This window comes from Bufo bufo, chromosome 2, assembly GCF_905171765.1.
Source record: "Bufo bufo chromosome 2, aBufBuf1.1, whole genome shotgun sequence".
Lineage (NCBI taxonomy): Eukaryota > Metazoa > Chordata > Amphibia > Anura > Bufonidae > Bufo > Bufo bufo.
This window is the reverse complement of record NC_053390.1, coordinates 300,595,206-300,611,744: the sequence shown is the minus strand read 5'-3', so window position 1 is coordinate 300,611,744 and position 16,539 is coordinate 300,595,206. Positions and strand designations below refer to the sequence as shown.

The 16,539-nt window shown below is 44.7% G+C and overlaps 1 protein-coding gene across 5 annotated transcripts in view; it reads left to right on the top strand.

The window, feature by feature from the left end:
• CHD8 (chromodomain helicase DNA binding protein 8) overlaps positions 1-16,539 on the top strand; it is a 93,800-nt gene that overhangs the window by 25,375 nt on the left and 51,886 nt on the right. For all 5 annotated transcript variants that reach the window (XM_040416825.1, XM_040416824.1, XM_040416821.1 and 2 more), the window contains exons 4-7: positions 3,754-3,859; positions 10,565-10,838; positions 14,152-14,266; positions 15,000-15,185. In XM_040416825.1, coding sequence (XP_040272759.1) covers positions 3,754-3,859; positions 10,565-10,838; positions 14,152-14,266; positions 15,000-15,185 — 681 coding nt within the window. The remainder of the gene's footprint in view (positions 1-3,753; positions 3,860-10,564; positions 10,839-14,151; positions 14,267-14,999; positions 15,186-16,539) is intronic.

The window sequence follows — 16,539 nt, the reverse complement described above, 5'->3', positions numbered from 1 at the left end:
ACAGCGTCAACCAGCAGGCTGACGCTGTGTGCACGCCAGGCCCTGACCAGTACAGCGCGGTGCGGAGTCGGGAGGCCACGGAGCGGTGAGTGAGAAGCTTCTTCAATTCACTACCGCTCCGTGGTCATATTGCGGTCCGGCAATATAGACCAAATCGCCCACCCCTACCTGTGACTTAAATTTCTAAAAATGCCACCTGTCTAGGCTTACACAATACACACAGGACTTTGTACTGCCCCAGCTGTGATGTGAAAGCCCCCGACTGCTTCAGTAATGACGGTGTGTATATCGGGCATCCTCCATGGCCATAATATACAAGATGCCTCCAGTACTCTGTTACAGGAGCTCAATCGCCCCTATCGTCCACTTGCTTCTGCACCAGCATCAAAGTACTGGAAGCCAGGAACGGCCTGAAGCAGTCAGATGACCACCTCCATCATTGACGCGGAAGAGGTCTGGGCTGTATGTGTACATCATCTATACCAGGGCAGCCAGAGGCCTGCCCTATCACAGCTAGGTGACCGTCCAAAGTCCTGTATACTTGCATTAAGCAAACATGGCTGCTTAGGCCATTGTTTCAAATTGAAGTCTTAATTGGCCAGTGCAGAAACCATGATTAGGCTTTTTATCAAAGCCATTACCCAGACATTTATCATCTTCCAGATCATAGAGCCAAACAAGTCCTACCAAATACACCACAAACATCGATAAAGTTTACATTTTTAGGACGCTTTCGTACAACCATTTTCAGACCAGAAACCTGGTATCCGCAAAACTGAGGCACCAGCCATATGCACCTCGCATCATGGTGTGAAACCATTGACTTCAGTGGTTCCGCGATCAGTACGATGCGGCCAAAAATAGGACATGTCCTATGGAACTACATGCTAAATCCTAATATTTGCATGTGAAAGTTGGTTGGTGTATTACTACGGTCTTGGCATTTAATTCACATTCTTTGGATTTCTTTAAGGGGTTTGTGTCATTAGCTTCTCTTCATTCTAAAGTTTATTTTCATCAGTTCCTCTTTTTTTATATATTTTTTTTTAATTTACCTCATTTACAGTTCTCTTATTCCCCGTGCTTGAATCCTATTTCCTGGTTTGTCATGCCTTATAGCGGTGAGATGTGTCCTACCATCAGCAGATCACGTGGCCCTAGCCACGCTTCCTACGTTACAGGGCTCCAACAGTGGCTGATTTGTCAGAGGGCGCAGTTGTAGGCTAACTACTTTAGGTAGTATTTAGGGAAAAATGATATAACGGTGATATCCATTGGTTGTGAGAGTGGCACAACCCCTCTAACCTATGCAGCACTGAGCGTAGATGTGTGGTATGTATGAACTCCTCACATCTTAGTTTTTTGCAGACTACATTTTATTGTGCAGAAGAACTTTTGCATTTTAGTCGCAAATTTGAATTGTCCAATTTTTGCTTCTAATCTGTTTGCTGTGGAGTGGGCATTGTAATAAAGTGGTGACATGTCCCCAAGCGGCACAAAACCCAGCGGTGATGTGCTCCTTGTATACACGTGACGTCTGAGGCCAGCGCATGGCTAATGTGGTGCACGGATGAACGGGCCCTCAGCGCAGTAAAAATTCAGGGGGCAGATGAGTGTGGGTTTCTTTTTCTTTAGGTACAACTACAACGGTGTCCTTCCAGTTATTCATACATTTCTAGCAGGAATAGCAGAGTACCGTCACTACACAGACTTGGGAGACGAGTAGTACAAGCCATTTGTTATGTCCAGCTGTATGTAGCGTAGAATCTTTTTCTTATAGGTCCAAATGCCGTATTGGTGAAGATATAGAAAATGTGAATTCTCTGTGGCCTCACTAAGAATCTCCGCAGGTCCACGTCGGTTCTGAACAGGAGTTGAAAGGATATATTTACTTTTGCAAACAATTTATTGCTCCAGTGCATCTTACATGAAAAATGAAACCACTTTGAAATAAGTCTTAATTGTAGGGCTGCAACCATTAATCGACGTTATCGATTGTATTCGATAACTGGATTTGTTGTCAACGAATCCCGTTATCAAATAATCGGCCGATTCGTTGCTATGTGGGAGCGGGCGGTCAGGCGCTATGCCTGCGGGTCCTTGAACTTTAAATCACCGCATCTTTATTACCTTACAATGAAGTTCCAGTAACAGGCAGAGCAGGCGGCGGCATAACATCACTTACTCACGTGACGCGCAATCTCCGCCTGCTCCATGCATAAAGTGGGCAGAGCAGGCGCATCACGTGAGTAAGTGACGTTACACCGCCGCCTGCTCTGCCTGTTACTGGAGCTTCATTGTAAGGTAATAAAGATGCGGTGATCTAAAGTAAAAGTTACTGCCGATTAAGGAATACTGCTGTGAGCGGCGGGGCTGGGGCTGTTATGGGGAGGGGGGATCTGTGGATGACACTGCTATGGGGGAGATCTGTGGATGATACACATAGCATAAGATGCTATATAGTGTCATCCATAGATTCTCCCCCCCCCCCCCCACCAATAGCATGGTCATCCACAGGTGTGTGTCGTCGTCCCCCATAGCATGGTCATCCACAGTTTGTTTTAATATGGCCTTTGAACATAATTTTTCAAGTAAAATCATATAAACCCATTTTTTATTTATTTTTTTGGTGTATTTTTCCCGATTAATTGATTAAATTATCGGCAACTAATCGATTATTCAAATAATCGTTAGCTGCAGCCCTACTTGATTGCAAACTATCCTATCATTGATGCTTCCAGCTTGTCTGCGGAGCTATGGTAGCATCCGAGTAGTCTGGTCCTGCTCCTGCTTCTCTATAACCTCAAGTTTAGCTAAGTGACTGCAGGACAGAGACACAGCATGCTGTTCAAATGGGTCCGCAAATCCGGAGATGCGGAACGGAGCACTACGGAGTGCTTCCTGTGGTTTCCGTTCCGTGCCTACGCACCACAAAAAGATAGAGCAAGTTTTATCTTTTTGCGGAACGGACGGCTCGTGGACCCCATTCAAGTGAATGGGTCCACGATCCGCATGCGGCTGGCCCACTGTCTTTGCCCGTGCATTGCGGACCACAAATCCAGTGATCCTACTTGGGGATTGGCACTTATCACTATGCACAGTCATATAAGGAAGACTGTCAATCAGTGATGGACCAACCACTGGACTCCATTGCATAAGAAGGGATTTTAGTAAATAAATGATGAGTTCTACTGAATCATTTCCTATAAAACTATACAACCATGTGGTCCCCCCCCCCCCCCCCCCCAACTCCTGCTGCTCTATTGCATGAGCCTTCATGATTAGCACTATACAAAATTTCAAAATGACCAACCAATAGGAGGCGCTTGACTGCTTTCTGAAGATGCATTGAGTTCAATGGAAGCCGTATAATCCATGTTTCTGTTCTCCCTAGTGGAGGATGCAGCCAGAACTTCGTTATTTGAAGCGGTTGGCCACTTTAAGATAACTTACACAAATGCGCTGTAAACAATATTATATAACCGCCCACCTCCAGTGTCCTATGCCCCCACAGACTGCACAGTGATCCGACCTTAAACCTGGTAGTCGGGGCACATGCCCTTAGATGTCCAGCAGCAGCCTCCATTGAATAATGCCGCCTTTGGCATTGGAAGCTACTGCATGCAAAGTGTTTTTCAGTGGGTCCTGCAGGTATAGTCTGAGATGATCTGCAGTGTCTGTACTAATACTAATAACTTGTTGTTTAATGAAGGTTTTCTGATGTCTGCCACCAACCTTTGTGTTTCCTTCCAGGCTGGTTCTTCACAAGGTGCTACACAAAGTCTGTCTGTGGTAAAGGTTTTGAACGCAAATGAAGTGGCAAATCTCACAGCTGGCCAATCTATAGTGAAAGTCGGAGGTATGTTCTACAAAGCTAATATCTTTACTTATTTACTGTAGATTCCTGAAATATGACTCCATTCAAAATACATATTTCCCGTATTAAAAAAAAAAAAATGTTTATACACCCTTCACGACAGATGTCAGACGTTTAAAGATGATTGTACCGGCTCGACCTGTGCCATAGCCTGCTGGTCACGTCTGTGTTGCACACCCATAAATAAGTGTCCCTGGTCATAGAGAACTTACACCTAACCCCCTTAGATACCACAGTCAGTAGCAGATGCAGCATCTGAGCAGTTAGTTGGAGTAATTAGGGTCCCCCTGAAACCCCGATTGGCACCACTGCAAATTTGGAAGCCTGGGACCTTGTGAAGGCTCCAAGATCTGCCTCAGCAATTCTTCTATTAAGTCCTATCTGACTTGGTGATACCTATGATGTGTATTTAAAAACTTTTTTTTTTTTTTTTTTTTTTACTTCTCATTTTAGGAAAAGGAGGTGATTTAAACTTTAAATTATTATTATTTTTTTGTTCCGATAGGGAAATATAACAATCAAACATTTGATTGCTATTCTCATATACTCCAATGCACTTGGTACTTTCCTATGGAGCTCCATAAGAAACACTGTGCAGCAGCCTCCTGTCATTGACAGGGGCTGCTGCACACAAGCTCCGGCTTCTCCGATCTCCACTGGAAGCGTGTGCTTCTGGTTTTCAGTGCGCTCAGATGCCGTGGTCAGGTTTGGTAACTTTCATATACTACATATTGGTGAGTTATCCTGGCAGACTTCTCAGTCATGATGGGATATTGTAGTCAGGATCACATCATTACCATCTAATGTAGAGCAGTGTGGATAGGCCCCATCCCCTTGTCCTTCCCTTGGTAGCTCTGCAAATGGTGGCAACCAGTTCTGTTCAGATTGTAGGACAGGTTGATGGTGGCCATTTTAAATCCTTTGTGGAGAACCCCTTTAATACAAAGACGTTATAATTCCGATATACTGCAATAGTAAACTGTTGTAGTCTGTGCTGGAAGTGATCAAACAAGTGAAAAGAAATAAAAAATTTAAAAAATGTCACCCCTTTTCCCAGTTTTACATATAAGAATAAACAATAAAAAAAATTAATCATTTTGTATCGTTGCATCCAAAATTGGCCAAATTAACACATAAATGTTTTTTACCTGTACAGAGGACGCTATAACTGAAAGTCGTCGGTCATATGAACTCCAAAACAGTACCAATAAAAACTGCATTTTGCCCTGCAGAAAACAAACATACATCTCCTTTAGATGGAAATATAAAAAAGTTATGGATGTCAGAATATTGTAAAAGTAGTAAAACAAATATAAAACCTATAAATTTCGTACCGCTGTAAAGGTAAGATGCCAGTTTTTACACAGTGAGCATCTTAAAGGGCACATGTCAGCAGATCTGTACCTATGACACCGACTGACCTGTTGTTACATGTGCACTTGGCAGCTGAAGGCATCTGTGTTGGTCCCATCTTCATATGTGCCCTTATTGCTGAGAAAAATTGTGTTTTAATATATGCAAATGACCCTCTAGGAGCAATGGGCTTAGCTCTCTAAAAAATGACAACATCCCCGTTGCTCTTAGAGGCTCATTTGCATATAATAAAACATAATTTTTCTCAGCAATACGGGCACATATGAACATGGGGCCAACACAGATGCCTTCAGCTGCCAAGTGCACATGTAACAGGTACAAATCTGCTGACAGATGCCCTTTAAACACAAAAGCAATGGCAGAGTTATTTATTTTGTTTCCCCAATTTTTGTCTTCACACCACAATTATTATTTATTTTTTTACCCATTTTTGAATACATACATACAACTAAGGCTACTTTCACACTTGCGTTCAGAGCGGATCCGTCTGGGGTCTGCCCAGACGGATCCGCTCATATAATGCAGACGTTTGGATCCATTCAGAACGGATCCGTCTGCATTATAGTTCAGAAAAAATTCTAAGTGTGAAAGTTGTTCAGACGGATCCGTCCTGACTTTACATTGAAAGTCAATGGGGGACGGATCCGTTTGAAAATTGAGCCATAGTGTCAAATTCAAACGGATCCGTCCCCATTGACTTACATTATAAGTCTGGACGGATCCGCTTGCCTCCGCACGGCCAGACGGACACCCGAACGCTGCAAGCAGCGTTCAGGTGTCCGCCTGCTGAGCGGAGCGGAGGCTGAACGCTGCCAGACTGATGCATTCTGAGCGGATCCTTATCCATTCAGAATGCATTGGTAGCTGGACGGATGCGTTCGGGGCCGCTTGTGAGCCTCTTCAAACGGAGCTCACAAGCGGAGCCCCGACGCTAGTGTGAAAGTAGCCTAAAATGGTGCCATTTCAAAAATACTACTTGTCCTGAAGAAGAAAAAAAAAATCCTTATTCTAACTGAATTAGAACAGGTTGAAATGAGAGCTGCGTATACTGTACTTCCATCTCTGACTTCAGCTTGTGCGGAGCAGTAGGAGAGGGTTTGGAGGAGGACGAGCAGGTAGCTTGCCCAGAGAGGAGTCGTCTCGCAGACCTTCCTCCAGTCCCTGTATGGCTTTAGACATTTAGGCAAGTCCATTGCGGGAATCGCGCTGTGTGTGTGACTTGCAGAAGCGCACCGCATTATCATGATTTATAATGCTGTGCCTCTGCTTGACCTTACTGCTAGAGGATTATACTGACATAAAGCTGTCACTGTGATTCTGTAGAAATAAGGTCAAGCAGAGGAACACAGCATTATAAATCATGATAATGCAGTACTTTCCATTGTCCTCTAAGTGGTTTTTATAGAAAATTTAAAATTTTTAAATAATCTTTCAAAATCCGCTAAGGGCCCATGGACTAGCCAGTTGACCCGGTTAGACGTCAAGGATATACTAGACCATGCTGAAATGAAATTCTGTATTGCTATATGACTCTTATCGGACTGTATTGTTGATGTTTTCTCCATAGGGTTTGCATTATGCAGCTAATACAATCTAACACGTCCTCCTCTACTACATGCCCCTGTCCCCACATAAACCCCTTAATGTAGATCTTTGGGAATGGCCTTGTATTCTAACGGTGTGGGAGGAACTTGAGTAATCTTTCAGTGCGTCACAATCCAATTATCTGCTGCGTGGGGACTGTTTATTATTTCAGATGACCAAACCACTGATAGATTTAGTGCTGCGGAGCGGAAACTGTTCTTTATTTGGGCAGCGGCCATAGTACCCTTCACTGCTGCGTACTACCAGACCCCTCCAACGAGCAATGTGGAATTCTTGTATGTATCTGTACAATACTGGACTGCTTCCAGTTTACATCATGTTGTATTCTGGAGCAGTTGCACAGATGCAAACTTATCCGTCCTAGCATCATATATAATATGTGTTGTATTATTTTTTTATATTGTTTATCAAAACTAAAAAAAATGGTCACATTGGGATTTCTGCTTCACAACGATGATGTACGTTGTCCTTTTGTTTTATGCTTTCGACCTATTGAAATAGATTTAGATAAAAAATATGTTTTCCCATAGACTGTGTCTTATTGAAAATCCAGAATCTATGCTGCATCTGCAACAACTTGTACTATAAGCTTATACATTATCGGTCACAGTGAGGAAAAAATACTGGAACTGCTGTTTTTTTTTATTCCTCTCACCTACCCAAAACTGTATCAATGAGAACTGCAAATTGTAAGGCTGCTGTAAAAATACTAATGTTCTGGGTTTTAGAATGCAGCAACACAAAAAGTATTTAGTAAAAAAAAGACATTGCAAGTTATATACCACAATAAAAAGTATAAAAATTAATATTTCTACCACACAGTGAACAGTCAAAATAAATCTCAAAACTGATGCTGACATTGCTGCCCCCCCCCCCCCCCCCCCCCAAAAAAAAATGCTAAGTTATTTACATTATGCATAATCTCATGACTTTGAAGGGAAAAATGTTTAATGGTCCTTAAAGGGGTTGTGGATGGTTATGATATTGGTGGTCTAGCCTCAGGATAGGCAAGCAGTATGAGATCAGTCGGGGTCCAGCGTCCTACACCTGCCGATCACCACTTTTTTTTTTTTTTTCTCCTGGCTCTGGTGCTGGAACTGCACAGCTCCATCCATTGTGTAGTGGATGTGCTGCTCTCATTCCCTTCAGTGGGGGCAGTGCCGCTGCTACCAGGTCTGTCCTTTTTACACAATGGGCGTAGCTGTGTAGATCCAGCACTGGAGCTACAGAAAAACAGCTGATTGGGGTGTGCAGGGTGTTGGACCCTGTCTGATCTGATGGCCTAGCCTTAGGATAGGCTATCAGAATCCTAGAAAACCCATTTAAGGCTAAAGTTAGTTAAAGGGGTATTCCGGTAGGTACAAGTTATCCCCTATAAATACAATAGGGGATAACTATTAGATCGGTTGGGGTCCTACCACTGGGACCCCCACCGATCACAAAATAGGGCCCCGTACCCCTTGCAGGCCCCTTGCTGTTCCTGAAATGACCCGAGTGGCCGGCCACACATGCACGCGGTTGCTCAATTAATTTCTATGGGAGTCTTGGAGATGGCCAAGTACAGATCTCACAAATCTCTGGAACTACCGTAGAAATGAATGGAGCGACCAGCCGGCTCCGTCATTTTAGGGGTGCAGCAAGGGGCCTGCAGGGGGTATGGGGCCCCCATTCTCGTAATCGGTGAGGTTCCCAGCGGTAGGACCCTCACCGATCTGATAGCTATCCCCGATCCACATGACTTGTACTTACCGGAATACCCCTTTAAGTTGCTAAGAACTTAAAATGTGCCTAAAGAGAACCTGTTACCTCTATTATAATGCCCTTTCTGAGGACAGTATAGTATAGTGACGTACCCACTTTCACAGTACTGACAGGGTGAGCCTCGCAGTGTGTGCCAGACCTGGGAGGAAGGTGTCTAAGATTTGTGGCTCTGCCCTGCCCCATCTCCTGCCCATGATTGGCAGGTTTCTTTCATTTAAGGCTACTTTCACAGTAGCGTTTTTTTGTGGATCTGCAAATCGTGGATCGTCATGAGCGGATCCGGTTGTATTGTGTCTTCTATAGCCATGACGGATTCGTCTTGAACACCATTGAAAGTCAATGGAGGACGGATCCGTTTTCTATTGTGTCAGAGAAAACGGATCTGTCCCCATTGACTTCCATTGTGTGCCTGGACGGATCCATTTGGCTCAGTTTCATCCGATGCAAGCAGCGTTTTGGTGTCTGCCTCCAAAGCGGAACGGAGGCAAACTGATGCATTCTGAGCGGATCCTTTTCCATTCAGAATGCATTAGGGCAAAACTGATCCGTTTTAGACCGCTTGTGAGAGCCCTGAACGGATGTCACAAACTGAAAGCCAAAATGCTATTGTGAAAGTAGCCTTATGCATAGGAGAGTAACCTGCCTGTCATGGGCAGGAGATGGTGGAGGGTGAGGCCATGAGTCTCATCAGACTTGTCTCCGTTGCAGGGCTGGCGCACGCTGTGAGGTTCGCCCTGTCAGTACTGGATTCTAGACAAGAAGCGACAGGCCACAGAAAACAGCGGGTCTGTCACTATACCGGGCATGCTCAACCTGCGGCCCTCCAGTTGTTGCAAAACTACAACTCCCATCATTCCCTGACAGCCTACAGAAGGGCATCGTGGGAGTTGTAGCTGGAGGGCCGCAGGTTGAGCATCCCTGCACTATACTATGCTGCCCTCAGTGAAGCTAGCATAGTAGAGGTGACAGGTTCCTTTTAAAGGGGTATTCCTGTTGTGAGAAGTTGTCCCTACTGACAGAATAGGGGATAATTTATTAGATCAGTGGGGGTCCTACCACTGGCATGCACACTGCTGCTCCATTCATTTCTATGGTCGTTCCATAGAGCTGTACTGTCTCCAGGGCTCCCATAGAGGTAAATGGAGTGGCAATGTGCATGGCTCACCTGCTACTCCGTTCATTTTGAGGTGTGGGGTGCAGGTTCCTGTTCTTGTCATCAGTGGGGGTCCCAGCGGTAAGACCCTCGCCAATGTAATAGTTATCCCCTATCCTGTGGAAAGGGGATAACGTCTCACAACCAGAATACCCTTTAAGTTGTGTGCCATCTATATTTATTTGAGACATAAATTCAAAATCTGCATATGTTTTTCGGAGTTTTTTTTCCAGTTTTAATGTGATTGTTGGGGGGATAAGAGGCACTTTCGAAGTGCTATTAATGCCACATGTCAATAAATACAGATTTTCTCTTTTATTCTAATACTTTGTGCTTATATCTGTGGGTATATACGTTTAATAATCAGTACTGGTGCATTGCATCACGTGCTAACATGTGAACCAGCTCTAAGGTTTGATCCAACTGAAAATGGATGCATGGACCTGGACTAATGGAGGTCCTACAAGCCCAGTACCCAGGAGATGTGTTTCAGGAGGGTTGGCTACCCTGGGGACAAACTGTTGGTTCTACATGTAGCTCATCTGTCCCAGACAGTCCCCTAGTAGTCAATTCAGTGGGGTCAGGCATAGACAGTAGCATAGGGGACCCTGGGGATCTCTGCATTTTCTAACCTTTTAGATTGGGGGGGGGGGGGGGGGGGTTGTTATATTGAAATGTCATTCTGAAAACAATACACGTATCAGTAGTCCGGTAGTTATGACCAGTGAGAACCAGTAGTTGTAGTTCACTTTATTTTTTTATGGTAAAATCTGAAATTATTTTTCCGTCTCTAGCTGGTGAATCGCGTAAACTGGATCATCAGAAGAAACAGGAAAAAGCAAACCGTATTGTGGCAGAGGCCATTGCCAGGGCTCGTGCCCGAGGACAGCAAAATATTCCCCGTGTCTTAAATGAGGATGAACTTCCAAGTGTCCATGCTGATGATGATGATGGAAGTCGGAAAAAGAGGAAGAAAAAAAAGGGTGAACCGGGAGATGGTGCTAACGACAAGTCCAAAAAGTCTAAATCGTGCAGTAGCTCACGGTCTAAGAGCAAATCGAAGCCTAGGTGATTAACCACGCGCTGACATCTTTACCACCATGTCCACACATGGATTTTAGGACTGGCCATATAGCCTAATCTAATTTCATGTCCTGAAGTGTTTTTCTCCTTTAGTAGGCCGCCTAGACAAAGCCTGTAGGGACTTGGGTCTCAGCACAAAGTATGACATAAGCAGAAGGGACGAAACTAGAAATTGCTGCCATCCAAGCCCAATGGCCGTTTACATTGATCGATAATCAGGCCAATTATCGGGGGTGAGCGTTTGTAGAAACACTTGTTCCTGATGATTGGCCTATATAAAAGGAGCTGACGATCACCTGGTGAATGAGAAAACGCTCCTTCATTAGGTGAGCGGTTCTTTCAGTCGCACCAAAATGACCCTTTTGTGCTGCCCAGAAACAATGATTTTCTATGGGAATGAGTAATCCGTGTAATGATCTGTTATCCCCAAATGTAGCCTGCAACCTCCACTGACGATTGGGAAATATCTGTTCATGTGAAAAGACCTTAAGGCTGGTTTCACACGGGCGTTGCGGGAAAATGTGCGGGTGCGTTGCGGGAACACGCACAATTTTTCCGCACGAGTGCAAAACATTGTAATGCGTTTTGCACTCGCGTGAGAAAAATCGCGCATGTTTGGTACCCAAACCCACCCACTTTACAGAAGTTCGGGCTTGGGATCGGTGTTCTGTAGATTGTATTATTTTCCCTTATAAACATGGTTATAAGGGAAAATAGCATTCTGAATACAGAATGCATAGTAAAATGGCGCTGGAGGGGTTAAAAAAAAATAAAATTATTTAACTCCCCTTAATCCACTTGCTCGCGTAGCCCGGCATCTCCTTCTGTCTCCTTCTTTGCTGATTGTAGGAACAGGACCTGTGGTGACGTCACTCCGGTCATCACATGGTCCATCACCATGGTAAAAGATCATGTGATGACCGGAGTGACGTCACCACGGGTCCTGTTCCTGCACACAGCTAAGATAAAGACAGAAGGAGATGCCGGGCTGCGCTATCAAGTGGATTAAGGTGAGTTAAATCATTTTTTATTTTTTAACCCCTCCAGCGCTATTTTACTATGCATTCTGTATACAGAATGCTATTATTTTCCATTATAACCATGTTATAAGGGGAAATAAATAATGATCGGGCCTCCATCCCGATGGTCTCCTAGCAACCGTGCATGAAAATCGTACCGCATCTGCACTTGCTTGCGGATGCTTGCGATTTTCACGCAACCCCATTCACTTCTAGGGGGCCTGCGTTGCGTGAAAAAAGCAGAATATAGAGCATGCTGCGATTTTCACGCAACGCACAAGTGATGCGTGAAAATCACCGCTCATGTGAACAGCCCAATAGAAATAAATGGGTCAGGATTCAGTGCGGGTGCAATGCGTTCAACTCGCGCATCGCATCCGCGCGGAATACTCGCCCGTGTGAAAGGGGCCTAAGGCTTTGTTCACACCTGTCTGTCTTGGAGGCTCACTTAGGAGTTGCAGATTATGTAAAATAAAATAATGCCAGACAGAATAGCACAGTGTTCTGCACTATTTTATCCTGTGAAATGGTGGACGTGGTCTTGTGACATATCCTGTTTGGCTTGTATTCTGTTTTTCTGTGCCTACGAGGAATAGAATTTGTGACACCAATATGAGCAAAGTAGGGTTGTTTCGATGCCATAAAAAAAGTATTGCGATACTCTATCATTCGATACCACGCAAAAAAAATAAAACACCAAAAATTGGGAAAGGGGGAGATTTATACTTAATATTTTGGTGGTTTTTTTAAATTATTTTTTTACTTTTTTATTTAATAACTATTTCCCCCCTTAGGGGCTAGAACCTTGGATCTTTTCTTCCCTTGTCCTATTCAGCCTGATAGAGCTCTATTAGGGTGAATAGGACTTCACACTCTCCCTGCTGCCCTGTGCATAGCATGGCAGCCAGGGCTTCAGTAGTGTCCTGGCTGCCATGGTAACCAATCAGAGCCCCAGGATTACACTGCTGGGGTTCCGATCAGAAGCTGCCACTGTTCCACCGATGGGGGGGGGGGGGGGCCCCTGTGGCCACTGCAACCAATGATTTTAATACTTGGGGGGGGGGGGGGGGGGGGACGCATTGCATCACCAATGATTATAATAGTGGGGGGGTTGAGGGGGGGGGGGTGCACTGCGCCACCATTGATAATTAACATTTAATACAGGAGGCGGGTGCAGCACCTGAGGGGTCAACTGCTGCTGATCGCAGTTCCCCGCCAGCACCCGCCTCCAGGAATTGTATTAAACATTTACTTTCATTGGTGGCGCAGTGCGCCCGCCCCTCTCTCTCCTCATTGATGGCAGCGGCACAGGGGGAGGGAGAGACTGCTTCCTTCTCCCCTGTGCTGCTGAGGAGAACACGGAGCGTGCTGAGAGCAGCGTGCTCCATGTTCTCTGATACTAGACTGCGCAATAGCGAAGCCTAGTATCGAAAAAAAGGCAAATCCCGGTATCAAGGTCGATACCAGACAAAAGTATGGATTCGGTATCGAAAATTTGATACCCGAAACAACCAAAGCCTTTACATTTATCATTTCAGTCAAAACTGCCTCCCCAGCAGCGAGTGTGTGTGTGCCTCACAGTTTAGAACATGAAGTAGGCCTATTTTGCTGTAAAATTTAGCACATCATGGCCCTACATCTTAAAGGGGTTGTGCCACCTTACACATTGGTGCCATATCCCTTTTGGGACCCGCACCAATCTCTAAAACAAAGCCCCCAAAGTGAATGAGAGCGCACCATGCATGCGCTTCATTCATTTCTATGGGAGTTTCAAAAATAGCTGAGCGCATCCTCCTATCCATTCACTTCTATAGGACTGCCCTGTAACCCAGGCAGCGCTCAGCTATTTTTTGGAACTGCCATAGAAATGAATGGAGGGTGTCCGCACATGTTTACTTTGGGGCCTTCGTTACAGAGATAGGTGCAGGTCCCACCTCTGGGACCCACACTTATGTGACATTAGTGGAATATCCTAGTGATATTCCACCAGTGTCATAGATGATGCAACCAGTTTAAGCTAGGTTCACACAGTGATGCAGGTTTTCAACCCCAGTCAGCATAAAGCTATCCATAGTTTACCACAGTGACTCACGCTGGCTTATAAATTTTGGTGCATCTTTAGAGGCTTATTTTTTGGCTACCTTCACACCTGTTGGTTGCTTATAAGCTGCCCCTTTCTCGCTAAACGACGACCCGTTCTAGCTAAACATTGCCCCTTTGTCTATTGAGGAGCAAAAGTGAAGTCCTTTGATTATAAACTGTCTTCATTTTGTTTCCAGTACCATCACTCCTATTGTAAGTAAGAAAAGAAAGCGCAACCCATCATCTGATAACTCTGATGCTGAAGTGGGGGCATCTCAGGCTTCTCCAGCTGAGGATGAAGATAGTGTCCAGGTACTGTGCTCCCAATGCTGAGGCCTCCGTCTGTAAATGGTGTCCAAATGGCTTTTTATGCAGAGATGTCGGTATACAACGCAGAAACGTTCCTCCCAGAATAAGAATTAAGGGGGTGATATATTAAGACCGCAGTTTTAGACGCCTGTCTTAATAAAGCGCTGGCGGTGGATCTCCGAAGTTATGAAATAGCGCCTGCCTCCCCATAACTTCGGCGCATCCAGCGCCGCTTCCAAATGTAAGACAGCTTCCTAGTTTTCTTACTTTTAGACTATTTTCTACGCCTAGGCATAGAAAATGGTGAATGAGACATTCCTGTCCCCTTCTCCACCCACTTTTTTTTAGACCTGGCATGAGCGGGGAGAAGTCTCAGATAGTGGCGCAACTAACCATTGCGGTTATAGGTGTATTTCAGGTTAATAAATGACCCCCTAATTCTTCAGGTCAGAACTCTAACTCTGGTTACAGAAACAACATTGAACACGTAGAAAGGCCTGCGCTGCAGGGCAGGTAGATGGATGGCTGCGAAGGCTGAGTGGCCAAATGACCTCATGACTGGCAGTTTAGGAGGCCAAATAGTGGCTAGGTCATGCACTTGTCGGAAAACTCCCTCGCATCAGATTTACTCTTTCCTTTTTATGCTATTTTATTGCTAACTGTTACATTTCAGGATAAATGTACAGTACTTAAAATAGTTGTCGCATTCATTATTTTTTTTTTTCCTTGACTTCAGAAGAGACGATCAAATCGCCAAGTGAAACGTAAAAAGTACACTGAAGATTTGGACATTAAAATTACCGATGACGAAGATGATGAGGAAGTCGATGTGACTGGTCCTGTCAAAAACGAGCCTGTCCTTCTGCCTGAACCCATCCTGATGCCTGACAATGAAGCTGTCCCTTCCATGCAGTTCTTTGTTGTGAGTATTACAGCTTCCTTTACAAGTATTGTTGCCCCTCCAATATGAAGAAGCATATTCTATACATAGTGTGTGTATAGACCTTCCCCTACACATACTTGTTGCCAAAAAATATTTCAAATCCTTTATGCTTCTCGTTTCTTAGAAAATACTCTAATGGTTGGTCTAGTATAGTATTTAAAGGTGTATTCCGGTTTTGCAGTTTTCAATCGACAGGAAATAACACGTTATCACTAGGGATGAGCGCATCGACTTCGAATGCTTCATCTGAAGTCGATTCGCACAAAACGTTGTTGTAATACTGTACGGAGCGGCTCCAATGAGACTTTGTGTAATAACTTTGTGAATGAATTATTACTGTAAAGAACCTTGATACCGAGCTAGGGTTCAGTTCCAAGGTACCAGTCTCATGACACTTCGCGAAGCAATAACTTTGCCTCATCAGAGCCAATACATTCTAATACTGTTCAGAGCTCCTGCTCCATACAGTATTACAACGGAGTCTTATGCAATGTCAATTCGCTCATCCCTAGTTATCACTTACTAATAGAGATTGTTTATATGTAATCCCCCGTTTTCCTGATCTCCGTCTTAGGCTCCTTTCACATCACCGTTTCTCCTTTCCGTTCTCCGGCTCCATTGACGAGCAGGAGAACGGAAAGGACGGATTCTGCAGATAACTGACGCCTAACTGAGCGTAAAGGAGCCTAAAGACCCCATAGACTATAATGGGGTCCGTTCCGTGTCCGCTCAGAATATGATGCATGCAGGACTTTAGTCTCCGCTCAAAAATCATATTCTGAGCGGACACCGAACGGACCCCATTATAGTCTATGGGGTCTTCAGGCTCCGTTAGGTCTCGGTTATCTGTAGAATCCATCCTTTCCGTTCTCCTGCTCCTCAATGGAGCCGGAGAACGGAAAGGAGAAACTGTGATGTGAAAGGAGCCTTAGTCACATGACACTTCCTACTGTGTTGGTTCCCTGTCCTGATGACCTCATATCTATCTGAGCCGTAGTAAGGCTTGTAAGGCTATGCCCTGTCGACACCGCATCATCAATGACCTTACCTCTGACGGTGGTGTTCTGCGTATTCTTCTGGACCCCACCCCATGGACTTGATGCTGTGTATTAGGGCAGGGCTTCAAGCAGGCTTGGATGTGTAATGTTCAAGCTGGGAGGGGAAGGAGAGGCAGAGACCTGATGCTTCAGACGCTCCCCGTGAGTCGTGTGCAGGGATGTAAACGCAGACCTCAGGCCAAAAATGCACTCAGAAATTCAGCATCTGACTTCTGTATTGCAGTAAAGTTCAATGCTGGTGTTTTATTTATTTTTTAATCTTTTTTTATGAAACC